We start from the raw sequence: 25,895 nt of genomic DNA, 5'->3' as shown, positions 1-25,895 counted from the left end.
TTTGCTGTAGTATGTGGCCCCACTGCTGCCCCCAATTCCCCAGTACTCCCTTTGCCCCACCACTACTGTTCCTCACACCTCCCTGTTGCAACATGAGCCCTACCACAGCTGCTCCACATGAAACCCACAGTGCCATTTCCCCACTGCTGCTTTTCCATGCCTCCCTGCTGTGGCACCACAACCCAGGGCATCCTAACTCATGCTTAGGTTCCCAGCTGTGATCGACACCCGCTATACTGCTTGACTGCAGTCTCCCCTGGCACTGCAGGCTGTTGGTAGTTGGCTAACTGTTTAGTAAGGCAAAAACTAGCATGTGTGTAAAGGGGTGGCCTAAATGACCCTTGAGGCTTTTTTCTACTCTTATGATTTTATGAAATGTTTGAGACTTCTCATCTTTTCTGGTAAAGTGACATCTGCTTTCTGAAGGGAGCTCTGGGGGTGCAGTACCTACAAGGTGCAATAAGATTTTGTAGTTCAGTAGGTAAAGAACTGTCATACTCATGTTTCTCATGGGCTTCTTTGGGGAAGGAAAAGTATCCCAAACATAGCTGTTACATATTGAATAGTCTTGGAGGTATGAAGCTAACCTCCTGCCAGTTACCTGCTCAGCTGCTGGCTGTCATCTCTCTTAGGAGCACTACTGTTTACTCTACTGGGAATAAAAGTGAAAAAAAACAAAACAGATAAATTAAGTTTTAATCCGACCAGAGTCTCTAGACAAGCCCCTGCCAACAGGCTCCCAATTTGGCCCCTGTCAAGGGCTCTTCTTTTCCTAAAGTTTGGGCATCTTTCTTGCTTGGGGCCTCTTCCCCTTTCTCTCTCTCCTACTTTGATCCCTGGTCTTAGTGGAAAGGCAAGTATGATGCTGCCTGTGCTGAGCTTGGCACCTGCTCCCCTACTGGCAATCAGAGCTGAGAGCTGCTGGGAGAGGGAGAGCCAGGAGATGGCCATGTCCTGCAGGGAGAAGAGCTAGTGCCAGGGATGTGGAGAAGCAGGATCTCCAGTTCCCTGTGCGGAGCCTGGCCCTTCTGTCTGGTGAGGTGTCTCCCCCAACGGCCTCCCTGTAGCCACAGGACTTCTCTGATTGGGATGAATCATTCCAGGGTTGACCAGTGCCAAAGCAATCTGGTTGGTCAAGAGCTGACAGGGCAGGATGCAAAGGTCAGATTTTTGCCCATGCTGAATTGTGGCTGGCCAGTGAATGGGTGTTTACAGAGGAAGTTTGACCCTGGCTCTTATTTCTCATTGGTCAACAAGTGAAGCTCAGATGAAAATGTCTGGGCCCTTCTCAGTGCTGATCATTCGAAGTTGAAACACAAGCTCTGGGAACAGAGCAGAAAGTTCCTTGAAGACTTTTTCATTGACAGAGGAGGGAACTTTAGCCCAGGATCTAGGACGCTAACCGGTCTGGGAAAGGAGCTGTTGGATGTGGCTACTAGTTAAGATGGCTGTGCTGAGTCCAGATCATGATGTGATCTCTTTTGCCTGTTTCTTTCTCCTGCAGACTGCAATGGTGTGAACTCACAGAAGCCAGCTGGGAGGATCTTGCCACCGTTCTTTCTATCCACTGGAGCCTGATAGATTTGGATCTGCGTCGTACTTTTATGAAAGATTGTGTAATAAGGCAGCTGTGTGAGTGGATGAAAGATCCAAACTGCAAGTTACAAAGACTGGGGCAAGTATCACTTGACTTCTCTGCATTTATTAGGTCCCCTGCATATATGTCACTTCACAGGTATGTGCCTGATGCCTACATCCAGTAGTCATATGGGGACGCTGACAGTTAAGTATCTGCCCACCAACTTCACAGGTGTTCCTCCACAGGCATTGCCATGTCTTGTCTTGAAACTGGGTACAGTGTGATCCCACAACAGACATGATTTTATAGTTATCAGTCAGGCATTTCTGAAAAGTTGCCAAAGTTGGATTCATTTGAACAATGAAAACTTCATCATCTCATGGCTTTTTCTTTTCTCTTTTATCCTTTGCTTTGGTGAGGAAAATGCCTGCAGTGTCTTGTGGAAGGAATTGTTAACGTCTCCATTACACATGTTGCAGCAGGGAGAAGCTGCAACCCACTGTGAAAGACACATACACCCAGATGTGGCATAATGCACTATCTTCCAGGGATTTCTTTTCTTAGGGCAGTCAGAGCTCCATTCATTTTCCTTCCCACTGCTCTGGGAGCCACCACTGAGCTCCTGGTCCCCCTGCTAAGGGCAGTTTCCTGTCCCTTCCTGAGAGGAGAAAGGCATAGCTTTTCTGTGACTGTTTCCAGTAGATTAATGGAGATGCAGGAACTCCTTTTCAGTGGCAGTCAGTAACTGAAGGTTTCTACTCATCCCTGCCTCCCTGCAGAGGTTCTCATTGCAAAGGTAATTCTTCCTCATTATTATTATTACTTCTCCTTCTCTCCCTCAGAGTTGCAGGGGGTGAGTATATCACTGATGGTAGCATAGGAGGGAGGCAGCATTGAGAAAAGATTCACAGTGAAAGGGTGCTCATTTTCCTGCTGTGCTGCTCTAACAATCTTGCTGTGACATCTGGCAGCCCATGGAAGTGCCTCCAAGGAAAACTGGTGGAAGCTCCCTGATGTGGGACACCATGGCTCCATCCAAATGAGCACAGCTGTGCCGAATGCAGTGCTACACACCACACATTTAGATATACTTCATGCTGCAAAGGCCCATGTGTGCACTGCTGTGCTTTTTTTTTCTGCAGGATTTTTGACCCCTGGATATCCATGGATCAAAAAAAAAAAAAATTCACAGGAAAAAAAAAAATGGAGCAGCACACACAAGAGCAGAGCCAGGCTGCCCAGAGCCATGTTCCAGTTACTGGCCAGTCTTCACCTGGCAGAATCCCTGTGCTGCAGCCCCGGGAGGCCCCCAAGACTGCAGATAAAGCCGTTAGGGCCAGCACAGTGCTGGACTCAGCCTTCCCTACCATCCCCAGCGTAACTTTCCATGCACAAAAGCACACATGGCATGGGCATTCCCTGGGGATAGGTAGCTGCAGCTCAATGTGTACCACTGCTACTCATCTCCAGGGGACCAAACATCCACGTTTATCTGGATATGCCCCATGGTAGCAAAGTAGAAGATATATTGTAGGAGAAAATACTCCACTGCAGCACTTCATGAGCATGGCTTCTGACTCTGGCGTTGTCCCCACTAGTCTCCAATGGGCTCTACCTCAGTGTGCTATAGATAAGCTTGGCAGGATTTGATATTTTTATCTGTAAACTTCAATAAACGGTGATGCTCACAGACTGAGGGAAAACTATTTCCATTGGTAATAATCAAAATGTGTAGAAAGGGGGCTGTAACAAGGAACCTTTAACCCTGCTAGTGAAGAGTAGAGAAAGAGAGAGGGAAGAACAGAGGGCAGAGAGGTACAAGAAGAAAACAATGGGCATCCTAATGACTCATAAGTGATTAGCTGCCCCTTCCTGCCTAAGGCATCAGCAATTAAGCAATTAGCTTTTCCTTCACACTTGCAGGAAGAAGGTTGGAGGGAGATAACAAGCTCTAAAATCCCTATTCAAAGGGTGGGGTGGGTAGTGGGGGCTATTTGAGGGTCCAGCCCAGTGACAGTAGGGTCCTGACAAGACCAGATGGAGCTGACTAAGCCTGGGGGGGCCCAGGGCCACAACTGCTTCTCCCCTCCAAACCATGGTCCCAGAGCTCTGCCCTCATCTTCTAGTCCCTGCCCACCAGGCTGTTTCCCAATAAATGAACAGAATAATTTAAAGAAGCTACAGGGGTGTAGGTTGTAGCCATGTTGGTTTAAGGACATAGGCAGACAAGGTTCTCTGGGTAAATCTGATACCTTTTATTAGACCAACTAAATAGTTGGAAAAAAATTTCTTAGCAAGTTTTGGGTTTAAAAACCCTTAGTCAAGCTAAGGAAGCATCTGCAGTTGGTATGTGCTCTCCCTGGATGGAGAAGAGCAGAGCCGAACACAGAGTTCCCCACTTGTCTGCCCTCATCATTCTGGAAGAGCAGTTTGCTGGTATTAGATAAAAGTTGAATTTTGCCAAGCCTAGCTATAGATTTTGGATTGCTCAAAAAACAGTAGTAGCAGACTGCTGCTTACCAATAACCACCAAACACTGAAAGGCAAATAATACAGAAGGAGGCATACTGTGACTCGCGTGGCTGGGATCTCTGCCCCAGGTCTCTGTTGCCCCCAAAGGCAGAGCAATGTTTTCCCTGGGAAAAGGCAGAGGACAGGCTTTACTGGCTAATTCAGGACATATATAAACCAGCATAATAGGAAAGAAGGACTGAAAGAGACCTCACAAGATCACCTAGTCCAGTCTCCTGATCAAAACAGGACCATCCCTGATTAAACCACTCCAGCCCAGAGCATGTCCAACCTACTTTTGAAGATGTCCGTGGATGGAGATTCCACAGCTTCTTTAGGTAGCCTTTCCAATGCTTGACCACTTTCATAGTCAGCAACATCTTCGTAACCTCCAACCTCAATTTCCTCTTCTACAGCTTGAGCTCATTGCTCCTAGTCCTGTCTTCCCTATGGCCGCAGAAAAAATCCCATCTCTATCCGCTGTCTCTCAGAGAGAGACCATCTTTAGAAAACATTTCCAGAGGTGAATCTGGGAACTACTGACCAGTGAGCGTTAATTTTCTCTCTGGCAAGCTGGTGGACTGGAATAAAGAATTAACTCAGTCATCATGTGGACAAATATGACACACTGGGAAGAAATCAGCAGGGTTGCTGTAAAAGGAAATCCTGTTTCACAGGTCTGCTGGAGTTCTTTGAGGGAGTTAATGAGGGGGAGTTATGATAGAGGTCTGTAAGACCATGATGGGTGTGAACCAAGTGACCATGGACCTGTAATTCACTGATTCCAGAACACGTGTGCTTGGGGGCATGCACTGATATTGGATTTTGCTTGTTTTATTGTTACAAAATGGACAGAGACAATGCAGCGTTTGACACAATCTGGCTTCTCATCTCCCGGCTTTTTTAAATTTTCTCCTTTCATTCCCCCCACTGGTGACAAATAATCTTTTCCCCTTCTTGGGTGGGATGTGGCCTGTCCTTTCTGCACCACGTCATGGAGAGGAGCTGCCAGACTCCCCTGAATGTGGGCATTATTGGCATCTGTCATTAACCAGTCAGTGCCACATCCATGTTCTTTCCCTCCTGACTGGTCTTGGCCTCATGGTTCTCATCACTACAAATACAGGGAATGGTCTGTGCGCTGAGCAGGATAGAGGCCCTACAGCCAGGGGCAGATCCTGGGGTAGGCAGGGTGCATCAGTGAGGATGCATCCTCCACCTCTGCCGCTGTTTCCAACTGATCTGGGCTGAGGGAGACCCCCAGATCTGCATGCACCACACTTCAAGCACAGGCTGCACCCATGTATGGAGCCAGTGACAGCGGCACAAATTCCTCTTTCCAGTGCCTATTCTTTTGTAGTGGGGACAGGAGGGGCAGGGGGGCAGCAGACAAGGAGCAAGGGCTGGAGGGAGGACGCTGCATCCTTGAGCACCTGGAGGTACTATGGTGGGACATGGAGGCAGGGAGAAGTTACTGTGTGTGAGGAGTCTGTGAGGTAGGAGAAAGAACCCTGGTGGCAGGGAGAGAAAAGCTAGGGTTTGAAGGGTGCTTGCCTGCTGCTGTCACATTGCTGAGGCTAAATGCTACTATACCCAGAGATGGGTTAGGTGTCATTGCCTGAAGTTATCCCTTGAAGCCCTTCAGTTGGCAGAGGATTTTGATACTGCTCAGAGTGACCAGTTGAGAGAAAAGTATGAGAGGGGGTAGAATGAATCATAACCAGGAGCAAGATTGTAAAGGTGAAGCGGAAGGCCAGGACAACAAGAAAGGTGTCTCAGCTAAAGTGGTGTGCTTTAATTGTGGTTGAACTGGACACATGGCTTTGGTTGTACCAAGACCAAGGGAATTTAAGGATGAGCATAAAGGGAGTTGAGTCACTCCGAGGGAAGGACACAATGTTGAAATGATGGATTGCAGCCTAGGAGAAGTCTTTGCAGAGGGAGTCCAGCAATTGCTAGAGATAACAGTGGTGGTGGCAGGAAGATAAGTCCAAGCTGGAGTCGACACAGGCTGTGCACAAACCATCATAAGACCTTCCTTGATACCATGAAGACAAATGCCAAGATGTACAGGAGTTAAGATGGTTTGTCTTGACAGACAGAAGACCAATTATGAAAGCCGACTGTTAGAACTGCAAGTACAGGGAGTCACAAGAAAGATACCTGTTGGTCTAGAGGAAGACCTGTTATACCTTATGATACTAGGTTGGGACTGGCCGGTGATTTATGATGTAGTGATATCCCCATGTCCATCACAGGGACGAGAGGCTGGACTACTGGGAGTAAGAACAGAAAGTGAAGAGTCACTTACTTTAGAAGGGTGAAATTCCTTCAGTTAGTCCATAGAAACCCTTTGGCGGGGGGGATATTTAGGCAAACCAAAAACAGAAGCCTGCTTAGCAAACTGGTGTTTTTGGCCATATATATACGAAGAGATTGAAGGGTTCTGTAGAGTTTGTGAAAGGTGTCAAAAGGTTAGTAACCAGAAGCCACCGAAGGACCCCTTGTAGCTTATGCCAATTGTAAAAGAGCCATTTTCACGCATTGCCTTAGATGTGGTGAGTCCACTGACTCAAAGTGCTGCAGGATGGCAGTTTATTTTAGTTATGATAGATTATGCAACCAGATACCCAGATGCCATATGCCTGCATACAGTCACAGGGTCTAGAGCCAAGGAATTCATGAAATGAGTGGCTAAGGTAGGTATCCCTGGAGAAATAGTCACCAACCAGGGATCAAATTTCATGTCCCAAGTGATAGACAATTTATGCAAAGTTCTTCAGATTCAGCATTTAAAAACCACGGTTTACCACCCACAAACGGGTTGGTAGAGTGCTTTAATGGGACATTAAAGGGTATGCTATGTAGGTATGTTCAAGTTGAACTACGGAAGTGGGACTTCCTAGTGCCTCCCTTGCTTTCTGCAATAAGAGGTGTCCTGCCAGCTTCGTTAGGGTACTCTCCTTTTGAGTTAATGTATGGACACTGCCCCAGAAGTTTACTGGATGTTGTGAGAGAAGGGTGGGAAGTGGTGCTGGAAGCGGAGCAGCCCATGTTGGAACATGTGAGGGGCCTAAAGCACTACCTTCAGCTTGTGAAAATTCGACATGGGCACAAAACAAACAAAAGGAGATATATGACCTAAAAAACTAGGGAGGAGAGTTATGGGCAGGTCAGAAGGTGTTGGTCTTACTGCCCAGCTTGGTGAGCAATGTTTTAACATGTTGGCAGGGGCCTTTCAAGGTGATAAGAAGGGTTGGACTTGTAGAGTACAAAATATTGCATCTGAGGGCTGAGAAAGAAAACAGATCTATCACATAAATTTACTCAAAGTTTGTCATGAGCCCAAGGGTTTTTTAAAATCTCATCTGATCCAGAATAGGAGGAATTTGGATGAGAAATGGCAAAAGGACACAGTGAGCTAGAATATTAAGAAAGGGTTCCCATTGGGGTCATTTAAGGAAGAACAATGAAGACAATTGAAACAGCTGATTTGTGACTTTTCAGATGTTTTCAATGCAATACCCAGGAAAGCCTGAGGGTTTGAGTATAAAATTGTCACCAGAAAGGGACAAATAGTTCAAGAGAAATGGAGGAGGATTCTGTATACTAGATAATGGTCACGGGGTGGGGTCCCTAAGGGTAGCCATGTTGGAGCCCTAGGGCTCGTCGACCATGCCAATACAACCTGCTGGGCACCCTCTGTTCTCTCCTGCCATGTCTTGATGTCATTGTAATGAGTAGGGAGGCTGCCTTTAAGCCTACTTGGGACCCAGAAGGGGTCCAGGACCCATGGGGTTCAAGGAAGTCCATCCAGACCATGCCCATTTCAAAATGGATGTCCCAGGGACACCCCAGGCTTATGGGCTATATGCATGGCTCCAACCGTCCCTTTACCACGCCCTAAGCCCCGCAAGTGGTACTGCCATTGTCTTGCCTAGGCCTCATTATAATTCAGCCCCTTGTCTTCACTGGGCTCTCTGCAACACTGGTCTGTGCCCCCCAAATGCCACACCCTCTCTGGCACCAGGGTCTGTGCCCCCCAAATGCCACACCCTCTCTGGCACCAGGGTCTCTGCCCCCCAAATGCCACACCCTCTCTGGCACCAGGGTCCCCACACTACCATGGGCCCCCAATGAAGCTTCCTCCTTCATCAACTAGCCTCACCCTAACTACCAGTCTTATAAAACAGCAAGCAAAACATAAACCCCTGGGCTATAACATAACACAAGCTACATAAGGTGTGCTCGGCTCCTTTACATTACCCAGAGCAGAACTTAGTCAGGCCTCTTCCCTTCACTTGCTCTAGGAGGCTCCTTCTCCCTTAGCCACCAGCAGAGAACTGCCTCCTAGTCCCAGTCCTGGGGTTTATATGGGCCCAGGGCCCTGCCCCTTCTGGCCAGCTGACCAGGTGCAGGTGCAGGCTAATTTCCTCATTAGCTAGCTGCCATGGCAACCTGCACCTGGGCTCCTGTCTGGTTCTTTGGGCTCTCCCCAGGCACTTTCTACTCTTCTAGGAGCAGGCACCTAAGTGTCCTGTGACAATAACCTATTAAGGAGGAATTAGAGAAGATGCTAGCCCAGGGAATTATTACAGAATCCTACAGTCCTTGGCACAGCCCTCTGGTCACAGTGCCTAAACCTGAATGGATCCTACGATTATGTATAGACTTTCACAAATTAAATGCAATGACCCAGTTCAATGCATCCCCCATGCCACAGGTTAGTGAATGAATAGAATGTATCAGCCACATGAAATTTATCTTGACCCTTGATTTATCAAACGGCTACTGGCAGGTACCTTTAGGCTGAAAGATCAACCAAGGACTGTCTTTGGGACACCTTGGGGGCTCTTTCAGGTTAAGAGAATAACATTTGGGCTTAATGGAGTAGCTGCGACATTTCAGAGATTGGTAGATTGGGTGTTAGCACCTCAGCAGGGTTATGCATCAGCATACATCAACAATATAGTGATATATGCAGACTCCTGGGAACAGCATTTGTTTGCTTTAAGGATTATATGTCAAGAGCTAAGAAAAGTGGGGCTGACAGCAAACCCTATTAAATGCACATTGGGCAAGGCAGAAACTAAGTATTTAGGATTTTTTGTAGGACAGGTCATATTAGAGCCCTAGCAGACAAGGGATGAGCTGTTAGGGACTATCAGGAGCCACAGAATAAAAAGGAGATGGAAGCTTTCTTAGGCCTCGCAATTTATCACAAATGTTTCTTACCAAATTTTGCTGAGGTGACTGACAACTCCTTTAGTAGGTGCTATTAAAGGTAGGAGAACTCATCAGATTGAATGGGATGCCGTACACCAGAAGGCCTTCAAAGACATCAAACAAGCCCCATGCAAGGAGATGTTACAACATGCCCCCAATTTCTCACTTTACAGACAGATGCATCTGGTGTGGCTTTAGGAACTGCCCTAACCCAAGAAGTAGAAAGTATCGAATGACCTGTGCCATACACCAGCTGAAAGTTGAATGAACATGAAAAGAGGTACTCCACAGTGGAAAGGGAATGTCTTGCTATTCGCTGGGGACAGAGAATTTAAATTAATAATGGATTGTGCTCCATTAAGGTGGTTGAATACTGCAAAAACCAACAATGCCCACATTATGCGGTGGGCCTTAGTACTCCTACCTTTTTGATTCTACGTTGCATACAAGCCAGGGAAATCAAACACCGTAGCTGACTTCCTGTCACACTGTGACCCCAGTGGAGGAGAGGGGATACAGTAAGATGAGAAGCCGATGGATGACAGTCCAGAAGAAAATAATGAAGTAAGAAAAAAAGAAGAAATGCCTAACAGCGTCTTGAGGGGCAGGATATGTGAGGTAGGAGAACGAACCCCGTGGCAGAGACAAAAAAGCTAGGGTTTGAAGGGTGCTTGCCTGCTGCTGTCATGTTGCCAAGGCTAAATGCTACTCAGAAGCCCCTCACTCTGACAGTGAGAGAGCTGGGACAGCCGAGTGAGGAAGGAGGGAAAGCCAGCAACTGCTTTCCTGAAGCCAGCTGCAAGTTTGCAGCAGCCAGAGATACTGCTGTGAGAGCTGCAAGGAAAAGTAAACAGCAGGAACCCCAACACCTTCACTCTGACAGCACTACTGCTAGGGAACAGAGGTGAGAGCAGAATGGGGGCTCAGGTACAGGCATACCTTGGAGATATTGCGGGTTCGGTTCCAGACCACCGCAATAAAGTGAGTCACACGAATTTTTTGGTTTCCCAGCAATGTACATACCTTAATTAAAAAATACTTTATTGCTAAAAAATGCTAACCATCATCTGAGCCTTCAGTGAGTCATAATCTTTTTGCTGGTGGAGGGTCTTGCCTCGATGTTGATGGCTGCTGACTGATCAGGGTGGTGGTTGCTGAAGGTTGGGGTGGCTGTGGCAATTTCTTGAAATAAGACAACAATGAAGTTTGCTGCATCGATTGACTCGTCCTTTCACGAAAGATTTCTCTGTAGCATGCAATGCTGTTTGATAGTATTTTACCCACATTCTTTCAAAATTGGAGTCAATCCTCTCAAACCCTGCCACTGCTTCATCAACTAAGTTTACGTAATATTCTAAATCCTTTGTTGTCATTTCAACAATGTTCACAGCATCTTCACCAGGAGTAGATTCCATCTCAAGAAACCACTTTCTTTGGTCATCCATAAGAAGCAACTCCTCATCCATTAAAGTTTTATCATGAGATTGCAGCAATTCAGTCACATCTTCAAGCTCCACTTCTAATTCTAGTTCTCTTGCTATTTCCACCACATCTGCAGTTACTTCCTCCACTAAAGTCTTGAACCCCTCAAAGTCATCCATGAGGGTTGGAATCAACTTCTTCCAAACTCCTGTTAATGTTGATATTTTGACCTCCTCCCATGAATCATGAATGTTCTTAATGGCATCTAGAATGGTGAATCCTTTCCAGAAGGTTTTCAATTTACTTTGCCCAGATTCATCAGAGGAATCACCATCTATGGCAGCTATAGCCTTACGAAATGTATTTCTTAAATAATGAGACTTGAAAGTCGAAATTACTCCTTGATCCATGGGCTGCAGAATGGATGTTGTGTGGCATGAAAACAACATTAATCTCATAGTACACTCCATCAGAGCTCTTGGGTGACCAGGTGCATTGTCAATGAGCAGTAATATTTTGAAAGGAATCTTTTTTTCTGAGCAGTAGGTCTCAACAGTGGGCTTAAAATATTCAGTAAACCACGCTGTAAACGGATGTGCTGTCATCCAGGCTTTGTTCCATTTATAGAGCACAGGCAGAGTAGATTTAGCATAATTCTTAGGGCCCTAGGATTTTCAGAATGGTAAATAAGCATTGACTTCAACTTGAAGTCACCAGCTGCATTAGCCCCTAACAAGAGAGTCAACCTGTCCTTTGAAGCTTTGAAGCCAGGCATTGACTTCTCCTCTAGCTATGAAAGTCCTAGATGGTATCTTCTTCTAATATAAGGCTGTTTCATCTACATTGAAAATCTGTTGTTTAGTGTAGCCACCTTCATCAATTATCTTAGCTAGATCTTCTGGATAACTTGCTGCAGCTTCTACATCAGCACTTGCTGCTTCACCTTGCACTTTTATGGTATGGAGATGGCTTCTTTCCTTAAACCTCATGAACCAACCTCTGCCAGCTTCAAACTTTTCTTCTATAGCTTCCTCACCTCTCTCAGCCTTCAGAGAATTGAAGAGAGTTAGGGCCTTGCTCTGGATTGGGCTTTGGCTTAAGGGAATGTTGTGGCTGGTTTGATCTATCCAGACCACTGAAACTTTCTCCATATCAGCAATAAGGCTGTTTCGCTTTCTTATCATTTGTGTCTTCACTGGAGTAGCACTTTTAATTTCCTTCAAGAACTTTTCTTTTGCATTCGCAACTTGACTGTTTGGCGCAAGAGGCCTAGCTTTCGGCCTGTCTCGGCTTTTGACATGCCTTCCTCACTAAGCTTAATCATTTCTAGCTTTTGATTTAAAGTGAGAGACGTGCGACTCTTCTTTTCATTTGAACACTTAGAGGCCATTGTAGGGTTATTAATTGGCCTAATTTCAATATTGTTGTGTCTCAGGGAATAGGGAGGCCTGAGGAGAGGGAGAGAGATGGGGGAACAGCCGGTCGGTGGAACAGTCAGAACACACACAACATTTATCGATTAAGTTCGCCATCTTCTATGGGCGCGGATCGTGGCGCCCCAAAACAATTACAATAGTAACATCAGAGATCACAGATCACCATAACAAATATAATAATAATGAAAAAGTTTGAAATATTGTGAGAATTACCAAAATGTGACACAGAGACACGAAGTGAGCAAATGCTGTTGGAAAAATGGCGCCGATGGAAAAATGGCGCCGATAGACTTACTTGACGCAGGGTTGCCACAAACCTTCAATTTGTAAAAAACGCGATATCTGCGAAGCACAATAAAGCGAAGCGCAATAAAACGAGGTATGCCTGTATATGGACTACAGTAAACTAATTTAGTTTGTTTGTGTTATTGAACTCGGTGACGGTGAATCCCCACAGTGGAGCTTAGCTGCCTGCATATGAGCTATTAGTCTGTATAGCCAAACGGACATTCATTTGAAGTCCCTGTGAAGATATCAACAATGCCTAAACTTTCTTTGCTTTAAGTTTGAATTAAGACTCCACTGCAGGGTATCCTGTGGACCTTTCACCATTAATATTGACTACTAATTCCCACCCAGTGGATCAGGAAAGCAGGTGGAGCCCTCATTACACTAAGGTAAATCCTGGGACCAACCTAACAGGAGACCTTACCACCAGACTTCCCTTTTCTTTATCATCAAGTCATGGCAGAAGAGAACATAGGCGCAAAGTCCCCTGTGCAGAGAAATCCTGGGAGTCTTCCAGGGAATGGCTGAAAAATAGAGGCTACCTTAGGATAGAAAACCCATGGAGATTAATATAACTTGTTGTAACCTAACTATAACTATTTAGTACTAGACATATGATGACAGCAGTCTAATCATCATTAAGAAATGACAGAGTGGCAGGCAAACACGAACTCTAGCTGGCCCTGACTGTCCATATGGAATTGGCTGTCAACTGTCAGACTGCCTGCAGCTGGTCCCTGCTGAAGTGCTTGGGTGCAGTTGCTGCATGTACTCCTTCCCAGAGGCATTAGGTGTTGGCTACAGCCCTGGCTGGGGACATTGAGTAGGGTGGGCCAATGCTCCTGCTGGGAAAAAAACTGGAGGTTCCTGGCCAGAGGTTCTTGCTCCTCTGCTCAGGACCAGACTGATTGCCGTATTTGGGGTCAGGAAGGAATTTTACCACATAGTCAGATTGATATGGGCTGGGGGTGGTAGGAGGCATGTACTAGGCAGCATGGCTCCATACCGAGGACCTCTTGAGCATATATTGACAGCATTTTATAGCAGGATAATATTGGCATGCCCTTCCAGCCCTGTATCTCTATGACTGTATGACTTGTAGTGCTCTATATAGCCTCAGTACTATAGAGTCCTTGCGTTGAGTTTCCTAGTCTGGTTCTCCATTTCTAAAACTGGCTCCTGATTTCTTGTTGCCTGCTCCATTGCCTAGCTCCCAGTGCCCAGCCTCTGCCAGAACAATTGCCCTGTCTCCCAGACCCTAACCCCTGACTGCATCCCTGACTACCTCTAGTGTCTGGACTTCTGGTTCTTGGACTTCCCATACTAGTGCCCTTACCCCTGAACACCAGCCCCCCATGTCTGTGTCATGCCTGTGACAGGAAGGGTATGAAGGAGATCTGACGGTACCTGCTATCTTGTGTGAAGACTTATTTTAGTGCTCCTGAGGGCCTGGAGTATTGTATAGGTCTCTTTGCTTTTAAAAAAAAACATAAAATACAATTAATGTCTCTTTGTTTAGAATCATGTTATCAAAGCACAGAGAAGTCAGTGAAGGGAAAGGCAGAGAATGGGATTATCTGATTATTGATGATGTTTTCTCTGTCTCTCTGCCTCCTGCAGACTGAGGAACTGTGGTCTGAAAACTGTTGGCTGTGAGTATCTCTCCTCTGCTCTCAGCACCAGCCAGACCCTGACAGAGCTGGACCTGCGGTGGGTCAACCTGGAAGATGGAGGAGTGTGTCTGCTGTGTGAGGGAGTGAAAGACCCCAAATGCAAACTGATGAAACTCAGGTGTGTAAGAGCTGGGGTCCTTCCATGTGTGCCTGTTAACCTTGGACAGTTGAGCTGTTGCTACATGGATTACAGCACTAGTCTGAATGCTGCTATGAGAAATACTAATAATCTTCCTAATTTGTAGGAAGAGACCTACTGCTGTGCATATTTGTCTCATAAGAGCAGTTAAGAAATTGGATCACACAGGGTATGTCTCCATGAGACTACATTGCCATGTTGCTTTTGCAGTGCAGCATCCAAAAATAACCATGTGCCACCAGGACTATGCTGTACCAAATGCACAGTCGGGGGCACGTTTAAATGTACCCCACAGTTGCTCATCATGCAGTAGATGCAGCACATTCAAAAGGAGGTCCACGGGTTATTTTACCTAGTAAGGGTGTTGTTACACAGTGCAGTTTTCATGAGCTAACTCTAAGAAATGTTATTTTGTGTTCAAGTTAGACTGTGCTATGAGCAGTCGCACATTAAGAATTAATACCCTCCCTGACATGCACAGCTCTGACTTTCTGCTAGTGGGCTGGCATGCAGGGACATGGCTAGGAGTTGCTAAGTCTGCACCATGGCTCCTTGACTATCCAGCAGCTCTGTGCTGACCTGCAGGTCTCCTGTGACTCCCCAGTGACTTCCCACTCCCCTGCAGCTCACCACTCTTCACCTCCAAAGCTACCAGTCACTGCTCAACTCTCCCTGTCTTTGTGTAAATCCAGGGAAGTAGAGTTTGGTAGTATAGATAGTCCTTTGACAGGAGGATAGTGGTGGGGGAAGGCTTGTCGCAGTGCAGCCTGGGCTGCTGGAGGACCTTAGATTGCTTGTATTGGCCCCATGGAGCAGAGTAGTGTGAATGAAAACACAAGCTATAAGCAGGCAAGGTTCTTTGGGTAAATCTGATATATTTTATTAGACCAATTCAAATAGTTGGAAATTTTTTTCTTAGCAAGCTTTTGGGTTTAAAAACCCTTTGTCAGGCTGAGGAAGGCTGAGGAAGGTTCAGATCTGTGGATCTGCTGTAGGTTCAGATGCTCGTAGTTCTCATCACCAGGATCTGGGCTTTCCATTTCCCATGGAAAAACAGAGAAAAGCATGGATTTCCCATTTTCATCAGAGAAAAAATAGATTTTCCCTTTTAGCAGAGAAACCTGTGTATTTCGTGCTTTTGCAAAGAGCTCTGCAGTCTGGCAGAGTTCCAGCCTGCAAGAGCTGATTGCAAAAAGGGCAGGAAACCCCCAACCCTACCCAGAGGGGAAGGGAGAAGAGGAAGGGTGGACCCTGAGGCTCTTCACTCACCCCAGGCTTGCCTCAGGATCACTTTCCTTCCTGGAGCCTGTGAGGTAAGTGGGGCTTGGGGGTTGTGGGGCAGGCCTGGGGGGGAAGCTGACTGCAGGAAGTTGGCTGGGGACTGAGAGACTGGGGAGGTGTTGGGGGAAGACATGAAGTGCCCATGGGCCGGTGGCACACGGACTCTGAGCGGCATGCTATCGGACCTTCAGTGAAGCCATGCATGGAGGTGCAGAGCCCCCTTGGGCCAATAGCATGCCACTCTGGGTCTGCATGCCAGCAGGTGGGTGGGTGGGCACTCCACGTGGGACTTTCCTCAACACCTTCCCGTCCCTCAGGCCCCAGTCAGGTTCCTGCAGAAGTTTCTTTGGCTTCATGCAGGAGCTAGGTTCATCTCTCCAGCTTTAGAACAGGGGTTGTCAGCTGGGGGTATGTACCCCCAGGGGTACTTAGAAAGCCTGTAGGGGTATGTGCGGGCAGGCAGGATCCCTGCTCTTCATTACAAATACAGAGAATGGTCTGTGTGCTGTGAGCAGGACTGAGGCTCTACAGCTAGGGACAGATTCAAAGTGGTGTGGCAGTAAAAATGCATCCCCCACTCTCTGTTGCTGTTCCCAACTGATCTGGGCTGAGGGGGAGCCCCAGATCTGCATGCACCATAGACCCATCACAAGCTGCACCTAAGTGTGAAGCCAGGATTGGCTGGAGACAGTGGCACTGGCATACAAGTTCCTCTTTCCAGTGCCTGCTCCTTTGTAGTGGGGACAGCAGTGGAGGGTGCTGCAAGAAGGACACTGCATTCCACTACTGCTGTCTCTGGCAATTCCCCATGCAGCTGCTCCTCATACCCCCCAGCTGGATTACCAAAGGAGTGGCTCTGGACCTCCCTTCTGCCTGTCCTGCTTCATAGTGTCCCCTGATAACCCAAGGGCTGACATCATGCCTCACCCCCATCTGTCCCTAGTTTGAAGGGCAGTGCATTTCAGTACCCTTTAGGAAATCCTGGATCTGCCCATGCTTGCTGCTTTTGGTCACTACTTCCTGCCTTTGGTCACTACTGACAGATAGTTGTATGCCATGGTCATCTATGGAGAGCAGCAGACCTAGGCAGAGTATTTAGAAAACTAAGCAGCCAGCAAGAAGGGGAATCCAGTGTCCATAGAGAGAAGAGGAATTTGTATGGACAGGTGTACCTAGAGGTAGCAGGGCATCTGGGTGGGGTTGGGGGGCACTTGTTCCTTTTTGATTTAAGAAAGAGGAGATGATAGTGGCTGCTGACGAAGCAATGGAAGTAACTCAAAGATTGGAGAAGACAAAAAATTGAATAATAGAAAATCAGGGTTGGAAGAAAACTCAGGAGGTCATCTAGTCCAACCCCTGCTCAGGGTAGGACCATACCCAACTAGATCATTCCAGGCAGGGCTTTGTCAAGCCAGGCCTTAAAAATCTCTAAGGATGGAGATCCCACAACCTCTCTGGGTAACCTGTTCCAGTGTTTTATTACCTTTCTAGTGAGAAAGTTATTTCCTAATATCTAAGCTAAATTTCCCTTCCTGCAGCTTGAGACCATTGCTCCTTGTTCTGTCATCTGCTATCACTGAGAACAGTCTGGCTCCATCCTCTTTGGAACCACCCTTCAAGTAGTTGGAGACTGTTATTAAATCCCCCCTCAGTCTTCTCTCCTCCAGACTAAATAAGCCCACTTCCCTCAGCCTCTCCTCATAAGTCATGTGCCCCACACCCCTAACCATTTTTGCTGCCCTCTGCTGCACTCTCTCGAATTTGTCTACATCCTTTCTGTAGTGGGGGGCCCAAAGCTGGACACAGTAGTCCAGATGTGGCCTCACCAGTGCTGAATACAGGGGAATAATCATTTCCCTTGATCTGCTGGCAATGCTCCTATGAAGGCAACCCAGTATTCTGTTAGCCTTCTTGGCAACAGGGGCAAACTGTTGACTCATATCTCATACTCATATACAGTGACTTATTGTCCATGGTAACCCCCAGGTTCCTGGCCAGAGGTTCTTGCCCCTTGCTCAGGGTCAGACCGATCGCCATATTTGGGATAGGGAAGGAACTTTACCCAATGGTTAGGTTGGTATGGGCTGGGGGTGAAATTTGCCTTCCTCCATTGTAGAGGGCATGGCTCCCTACTAAGAACCTTGAGCATCTATTGACAACATTTTATAACAGGATGATATTGGATGCCGTGGTTCCCCTGCTTTACCTGTGGCAGGTCAGGTTATTAGGTCTATCCTGTGTCAGGGTTAAGGGTAGTCTTGTGTGGAGTTTAGATTATGGTTATATAGGATGGTTTGGAGAGGAATGATACTGTCTCAGGTATGAGGTTGAACTAGATGACCTCTGGAGGTCCCTTCCAGGCCTACTCCTCTATAACTTTATGACTTTCTCCCTTGTAGTGCTCTGGCTAGCCCCAGTGCTCTAGAGTTCTTACTTTGAGTTTCCTAGACTGGTTCCCCATTTCTAAGACTGGTTCCTGATTTCTTGTGGCCTGCTCCCTTGCTTAGTTCCCAGTGCCCAGCCTCTGCTAGAACAATTGCCGTGTCTCCCAAGTCTCTAACCCCTGACTGCATCCCTTACTACCCCTAGTGTCTGGATTCCTGGTTCTTGGAGCTCCTGCACTAGTGCCCTTACCCCTGAACCCCAGCCCCCCATGTCTGCATCGTGCCTGTAATGGAAGGGATATGAAGGATATAAGGGTGTCTGAGGTCTTATGTGAAGATTTGTTTTAGTGCTCCTGGGGGCCTGGAGTCTTGCATAAGTCTCTTAATATTAAAAAAAGATCAAATACAATAATTGTCTCTTTGTTTAGAATCATGTTATCAAAGCACAGACAAATCAGTGAAGGGAAAGGCAGAGAATGGGATTATCTGATTGTTGATCCTTTTTCTATCTCCCTGCCTCCTGCAGACTTGGAAGTTGTGGTCTGAAAGCTGATGGCTGGAAGTCTCTCTCTTCTGCTCTCAGCACCAGCCAGACCCTGACAGAGCTGGACCTGGGGGGGAACAACCTGGAGGATGAAGGAGTGCGTCTGCTGTGTGAGGGACTGAAAGACCCCAACTGCAAACTGCAGAAACTCAGGTATGTAAGAGCTGGGGTCCTTTCATGTGTGCCTGTTAACCTTGGACTGTTGAGCTGTTTCTACACTGGTTACAGCACTAGTTTGAATGCCACTATGAGAAATACTAATAATCTTCCTAATGTAATCCAGGTGTCCCCAAAATGTGTGTCCCTCTTCACCAATAGAAGGGGAAAGCCAGCAGGGCACATGTGCTGGGGATGGAAACTGCAGTCACTCGCAGTTCCCTCCCACCTATTGTGTCTTGATAGAGGAGGGACAGAAAGCAATGTCTTAACCAGGTACTAATTTAATATAGGGATATATATATATAAGAAAGTAGTGAACTAAAGTGAATATTTACAGGTTATAAATACATATATGACTATAACTATATACACACCCAAATACAAACAGGTAAGCATAATGGTCCCAAACCATATGAACAGGTAAGTACAACAATAAATGGCACTCTAAAATACAAGGCATACAGTTAACAGTTAATAAACACTTCAAAAATGCACAGCATGTATCAAACAATCAATAAACAGTCCAAAATATGAGATGCAAAAGTTCTCTAGTGGTTTCCCTCCTCTAGAGGATCTCTTCCTCCTGCCTCTTTATTGAGGCTACCTTTCCCAAGTGTCACTCCCCGATGGGAGTCCCAAGGAGCTGGGTGGGGCAGTGTTCTTAAGCTAATGTTTCCCCAAGGGAGGGCTCAGTCCAGGCCTCAAGGGAGTGGCATGACTCACTCACGCATCCCAGTGGCTCAGTCCTTCTTAGGGAGAGTTGCAGGCCTGAGCTGCTTTGTCCATACCCAGGGCCGTGTTGCTCTGAATGCTGCTCCCCACGCTCAGGAATCACTCTGTTCCCTGGGCCCTTGCAGACCCACAGCAGGGAATGGGTCCCAGATCACCCGGCCCCTACTTCTCTGGGGACTTATGCCCTGCAATGACTCACCCCACACTAGCACTGACTCCCGTGCCCGGCCTCACACTACAGTTGAAGAGCTGAGCCACCTCGCTGCAGCTACCAGGATCGAAGTCCCTCGTGGACCCCCTGTGCAGCGACACCTGCACCACAACCCAGCCTTGTGCCAGGGTCGGAGACCCAAGCTGCCTCACTGCAGCTCCCAGGTTCCCAGTCCCTCACAGACCCTCTATGCAGCAATGCCTGCACCACTTACCACTTCCGTCCAGTGGCAGAATCTTTTGGGCTCTTCTGGACCACCCGATATACCCACTGGGCAGCTCTCCTAGCTTGTCTTGGCCCCAGAACTAATTAAGGGGGACTGCAACTGCAGTTTCCAATCAAATCCACCTCCTCGTCCCCCCACTTTGGAGTAAAGGGGGAGTGGGCTTTCCTCCTAGCGCCTCCCATGCCTATCTCTGATTGGTGGGTTTTGCCCCACCAATTGCATTCCTAAGCCGAAGAGCTGGGCAAAGCCCGGCAAGCCCACCACACTAAGTTGTGGGAAGAGCCCTACCACTGAGCATTTTTGTCTCATTTGGGCAGTTAAGAAATTGGATCACACAGGGCGTCTCCATGAGACTCTACATCACCTTATCTCTATGGCGACATAGTGTCTAAAAAATCCGTGTGCTCCTGGGACTGCGCAGTGCCAAATACACAGTCAGGGGTACGTGTAGATGTACTCACAGTTGTTCATCATGCACTGCGTGCATCACATTCAAAAGTAGGTCTACAGGTTATTTTACCTACTAATTGTTACACTGTGCAGTTTTGTTCTGGTGCTAATAGGGCAGTAACAGTGACAGTCTGTTTTGCCTTGCACTGCTGCTGATCCAGTGCATCACCAGCTCCTGCTCCCCACACCGTTGGAGCTTGTTCCATCTTTATAATCTGCTGTGTCACTACTGGAGCCAAAGGACACTGTTCCATCTTTTCCTTCACATCACGCAACTCCTGTCTCAAAGGAACATAGGAACTAGGGGTGTATGAAGCAGGCAGTATTTGATTTGGATTAAGCCTGATTCAGGGGACAGTGACTGGATTCACTGATTCGGATCACTGTCCCGATTCGATTTGGCTGAATCTGAAGATTTGATTCTGATTCAGAGAACCATCGGTTCAGCTATAGACACAGCTTTATATGTTTTTTCTACATACTTTGAGGTACCAGGCACAGCTCATGAACGCTGCAATGTTGGGGCAGATGGAGCATCCCACAGGAGCATGGGGGCTCCCCCACATGCTCAGCAGTGGACCCAGAAGTGGATTGAAAGTACTTCTGGTCCACTTCCAGGTCCACTGCTGAGTGCGCAGGGGGCCCCCCACAACCCTCCTGGCTCAGCAGTTGGCCATGGGGAGACCCCAGTTGCCCCTCCAGTCCTTGGAGGCACAAGTCGCTCAGCTGGAGGGTGGGAGGGAGTCCTCTGCGTGCTCCACAGCAGACCTGAAAGTGGACCAGATGTACTTCTGGTCTACTTCTGAGTCCAGTGCCGGTTCCCTGCATCCCCTGTGCTCCTGTGAGATGCTCCATCCACCCCACCATCTCATCTCCTAGCTCTTGAACTTCCCACACTAGTGTTATTACCCATGAACACCACCCTCCACCCCACATCATGCCTGTGACTGAAGGGTGTGAAGGAGCTCCTGGAGTGTGTCTGAAGTCTCGTGTGAAGACATTTTTTAGTGATCCTGGGGGCCTGGATATTTGTGCAGCTCTCTTAGTATTTGAACACAAATAAAATATAATTATTGTCTCTTTGTTTAGAATCGTGTTATCAAAGCACAGAGAAATCAGTGAAGGGAAAGGCAGAGAATGGGATTAACTGATTATTCATGATTCTTTTTTTTTCTCTCTGCCTCTTACAGATTGTACCACTGTGGTCTGAAAGCTGTTGGCTGCGAGTATCTCTCCTCTGCTCTTAGCACCAGCCAGACCCTGACAGAGTTTGTCCTGGAGAAGAACAAACTGGAAGATGGAGCAGTGCATCTGCTGTGTGAAGGACTGAAACACCCCAACTGCAAAATGCAGAAACTCAGGTTTGTAAGACCTAGTGTCCTTCCGAGTATGCTGTTGACCTTGAACTGTTGGGATTTGAGCTGTTTCTACTAGGATTGCAGTACTACACTGAATGTCCCTATGAGAAATACCAAAATCATCCTAAGTTGTAGGAAGAGACCTACCACTGTGCAGATTTGTTTCATTTGGGCAGATAACAAATTGGATTGCTCAGCTGCTTGTCATGGACTACAGGCAGCCTGTTCAAAAGTAGGTTACAGGTCATTTTACTCAGTAAGGGTGTTGTTACATGATGTGGTTTTTCTATGCTAACTCTAAGAAATGTTATTTGGTGTTAAAGTTAAAATGAGCTGTGAGCAGTCACATGTTAAGGCTTAATACCTTCCACGATGTGCATAGCTCTGAATTGCTGCTAGCAGGATGGAGCTAATAGCATGGGGCTGGGGCTGGGGCTGGGGCTGGGGCTGGGGGGAGCACGGAGCATGTGGCTTGGGGCATACACCCAGCAAGGCAGTTGGAAAGAGAAGCTTGGGTAGATAGGGTTTGAGGGAGGGTGGGGAGTTTGGGGATGCCCTCACATGCCCCTCATGGAACACACAGAATCATAGAAAATTAGGGTTGGAAAGGACCTCAGCAGTTTATCTAGTCCAATTGTGGTGGCCCAGTAGGGGGGTGCTTCTGTGCTGAGCCACCCACTTCACTGAGCCCCTCTACCTTCCAGGCTCCAAGTGCCTCCCTGGGGGCACCTCACATCCAGCCAGCCCCCTTTCTGGAGCACACCTGCAAGCCTGGCGGTAACACTGCCACCACCCAGGGTCTGGACTGTGCTTGGTGCTGTGCCCCCTAGGAAACACAGGCCTAGTAGTCCTAGAGGGTACTTGACCCTCTCCAAGAACTTGGGGTACTTCCCTTTGTCTGAAGCACAAATAGTGGTCTTCTTTAGTGAGCCGTACCAAGGGGACATCAAGGCATAATCTAGACCCTCTCCCAATAAGTTTCCTGTGCTAGGTACAGAGGCGAACTTTACTGATTACAAGGAGTAGGTCTGGAGTAGAGTACAGCATAGAGCAATATCAGAGAAATACCTTAGAGCAAAAAAGGTGGCCGGGTAGCCTTTGATCACGTATCTGTGTTACTTCAAGCTATAGATCTAGTTAGATTTCGAGTAGCTTACTCACAAGTATCATCCAGAGGCTGATAGAGCTTTCCTCTGGAGGCAAGCAGTTCGTAGTGAGTCCATGTGTTTCAAGCGTGAGAGAGGGAGCGAGCTACAGGAGTTCAGTTGCTCTCAGTGTCTTCATCATGGCTGCCACCCCTTCTCCTGGGCAGTCTTGGCTTATATAGACTTTCTGACCTAATTTACCTGATCCAATGAAAGCCAGCAGAGGTTGGCTGCCAGCCAACTAATTTGAAATGCATCACTGGTTACCGGGCAGAGGGACAGTAGCATTTGCCTTTCCTTCCAGCCATGAGGTCATTGCTTAGAACAATGGAGAGTTTAAGGTCCCACCCAGGTGTGTGAGGCCAGTCATGTTGGGAAAGAGGCCTCTCACTTCCTTCAGTGAGCTGCTTAACCACCAGAGGGACAGACAGGTGAAGGGACCATGTTTAATGGAAAGACAAGAAAAAAATGGCAAAAGGGAAACAGGAAGGAGGCTGTGATAGAAGTCCTCCACACCAACTTCCTGCTCAAAGATCATCCCAATCAAAGCTTTTTCTTGCCAAGTCTTAAAAACTCCCAAAGATGGAGCTTCCGCCACCTCTCTGGGTGATCTATTCCAGTGTTTTACTACCCTCCTAGTGAGAAAATTCTTCCTAATATCTAACCTAAACTTCCCCAGCTGCAATTCGAGACCATTGCTCCTTGTTCTGTCATCTGCCAACACTGAGAACAGTCTAGCTCCATCCTCTTTTGAACCCCCTTCAGGTAGTTGAAGGCTGCTCTTAATTCCCTCTCAGTCTCCTCTTCTGCAGACTAAATAAGTCTCTTAGCCTCTCCTCATAAGTTATGTCCTCCAGCCCCCAAACCATTTTTGTTGCCCTTCCCTGAACTCTCTCCAATTTGTCCAAGTTCTTCCTGTAGTGGGGGAGGCAAAACTGGTCACAGTACTCCCGATGTGGCCTCACCAGTGCTGAATGGCAATAATTGCTTCCCTTGACCTGCTGGCAACTCTTCTACCAATGCAGCCCAGTATGCCATTAGCTTTCTCTGAAACAAAAGCACACTGTTGGCTCATATTCAGCTTACTGTCCATCGGGATCCTCAGGTCCTTTTCTGCAGAGCTGCTGCCCAGTCAGTCAGCCCCCAGCCTGTACCAGTGCATGGGATTGTTCCATCCTAAGTGCAGGACTTTGTACTTGTCCTTGTTGAACCTCATGAGATTTCTTTTGGACCAATCCTCCAATTTGTCTTGGTCACTCTGAATCCTAGCCCTACCCTTCAGCATATCTACTACTCCCTCCACCTTGGTGTCATCTGCAAACTTGCTGAGGGTGTACTCTATGCCATCTTCCAGGCTATTGATGCAAATTTTGAACAAAACTAGCCCCAGCCGCTGGCAGAGGGCCCTCAGGGTGCTCAAGGCCCACACAGGAGCCTTTGCCCAGCGTCTCATGGCTACAGACACTTCTGGGAATTGCACATGGCAGCAAGGACTTGAGCTAGACCTGCCCGCCTGTAATGTGGGGAACTCTTTGTTGCTCACGTGCAGGCTCTGGGACTCACACGGCACTGGGGGGGAAGCCCCACATGATGGAGTCAATGGCCTGGCCATGGTCCCTGCCACCACATGCAGCTCCTGGAACTCCAACTCCCAGAAGTAGTGGGGAGCCCTGCTCCCTGCTTCCCGGCTGAGTCCTAGGAGCTGCACATGGCACCAGGGAGAGGGGCCAGGCCACTGGATCCATAGCACAGGGCTTCCCTGAAGTTCCATGCAAGTCTCAGGAGCTGCACATGAGCCTTGCGCAATAGAGGTGGATTAGCCTGGCTCTGCTCTTTGCCATCCTGTACAGCTCCTCACTGTGACTGGAGATGCATGCTGCTGGGTGGTGGCATCTGTGCAGGTGACAAGCATCTAAAAGCCCACCACTGCCAGTTGCTGCTGCCACCAGCTTCCAAGACTGTGCACCATGTGGAGGTGTGTGGGGGTCCCCATACCTCTCTACCCTCCCTCCAACCCTGCAACCGCCCCCACATCCTGCCCATACCCTCACCAACCACCCCACATATACACACATTTACATCCCCCAACATATCCTACACCCCCCTACACACAACCACACCCCTCACAAACCCCCCATACACCACACAGATGTCCCACACTCCACCATACACACACACACACACTCCCCCAAATGCACCCCACACGAGTAAAAACTTTAAAAATCTATTATGCAATTATCTCTATATATACTATGCAAACACATATACATCAGAGCAAAAATATTTTTTAAATAAAATTAAAATATGGTATAGTAGATGTTTGATTTTTAGTATACGATTTGGGGTTTTTTCCGATTCCAGGGTGGCAACCCCAACCATCCCAAAAGGAGTTCTTCCAGGGGCAGGGGGAGAGACTTCTGATAGTAAAGGTCAGGAGTTAAGGGTCAGATTTCTGATCCTAAGATGGTGACCGGGGGGTGGGGCACCTGTCAATGGGTGGCGCTACCCTTGTGACCTACACAGCTTACCAAAATGTATTAAGCAGCCCTCTAGCCAAAATAATTGCCCATCCCTGCACTAGGAGTACATGCTTGGAGATAGGCAGTATCTCTGACTGGAGTTACAGCTGCTGGTTATGACCTGTAAAGCTCTTAATGGTCTGAGATGGAGTGACCCGAGGGCATAGTGTGACAGCTGTGGTTAGTGGGGATGCTTAAGCTGCATCTTCATTATATAAGAAAGCATATCTCCAGTTGGATGTGTTATAGGAAGGCTCCAGAACTGTGGACCTTGCCTGCTCTTCCTTGGTGTCGGTAAGTCTAGATCTGGAGACTTCCTGATGTGCTGTATAGAGAACTGTTTGATGATGGCTTGGAAAGAGGACTGAGGGATGCTGTTCAGGAGGATGAAAGGATGTGAGGATGCTCCTTGAGGATGGCTGAGGTCTTGTGTGAAGAATTGTTTTAATGATCCTGGGGTAGCTGGAGCACTAATTATGTCTTAGGGGGCTGGAACCTTGTGTTGGTCTCTCTTTATTATTATTTGAATAGAAATAAAATGCAATTCTTGCTTCTTAGCTCAGGCAACAATGAAAGGAAATGCATAAAATGGCTCTAACGAATTATTTATGT

General features: G+C 47.5%; 1 protein-coding gene across 1 annotated transcript in view; it reads left to right on the top strand.

Annotated features, from left to right (window-relative positions):
- Positions 1-25,895, top strand: part of LOC149871329 (NACHT, LRR and PYD domains-containing protein 3-like) — a 37,963-nt gene that overhangs the window by 11,170 nt on the left and 898 nt on the right. The window contains exons 5-8 of the mRNA XM_090034610.1: positions 1,505-1,675; positions 14,083-14,253; positions 18,466-18,636; positions 21,452-21,622. Coding sequence (XP_089890736.1) covers positions 1,505-1,675; positions 14,083-14,253; positions 18,466-18,636; positions 21,452-21,622 — 684 coding nt within the window. The remainder of the gene's footprint in view (positions 1-1,504; positions 1,676-14,082; positions 14,254-18,465; positions 18,637-21,451; positions 21,623-25,895) is intronic.

Source organism: Crocodylus siamensis, chromosome 2 (assembly GCF_052110815.1).
Source record: "Crocodylus siamensis isolate JL-2025a chromosome 2, ASM5211081v1, whole genome shotgun sequence".
Classification (NCBI taxonomy): domain Eukaryota; kingdom Metazoa; phylum Chordata; order Crocodylia; family Crocodylidae; genus Crocodylus; species Crocodylus siamensis.
This window is presented reverse-complemented; position numbering and strand designations above follow the sequence as displayed.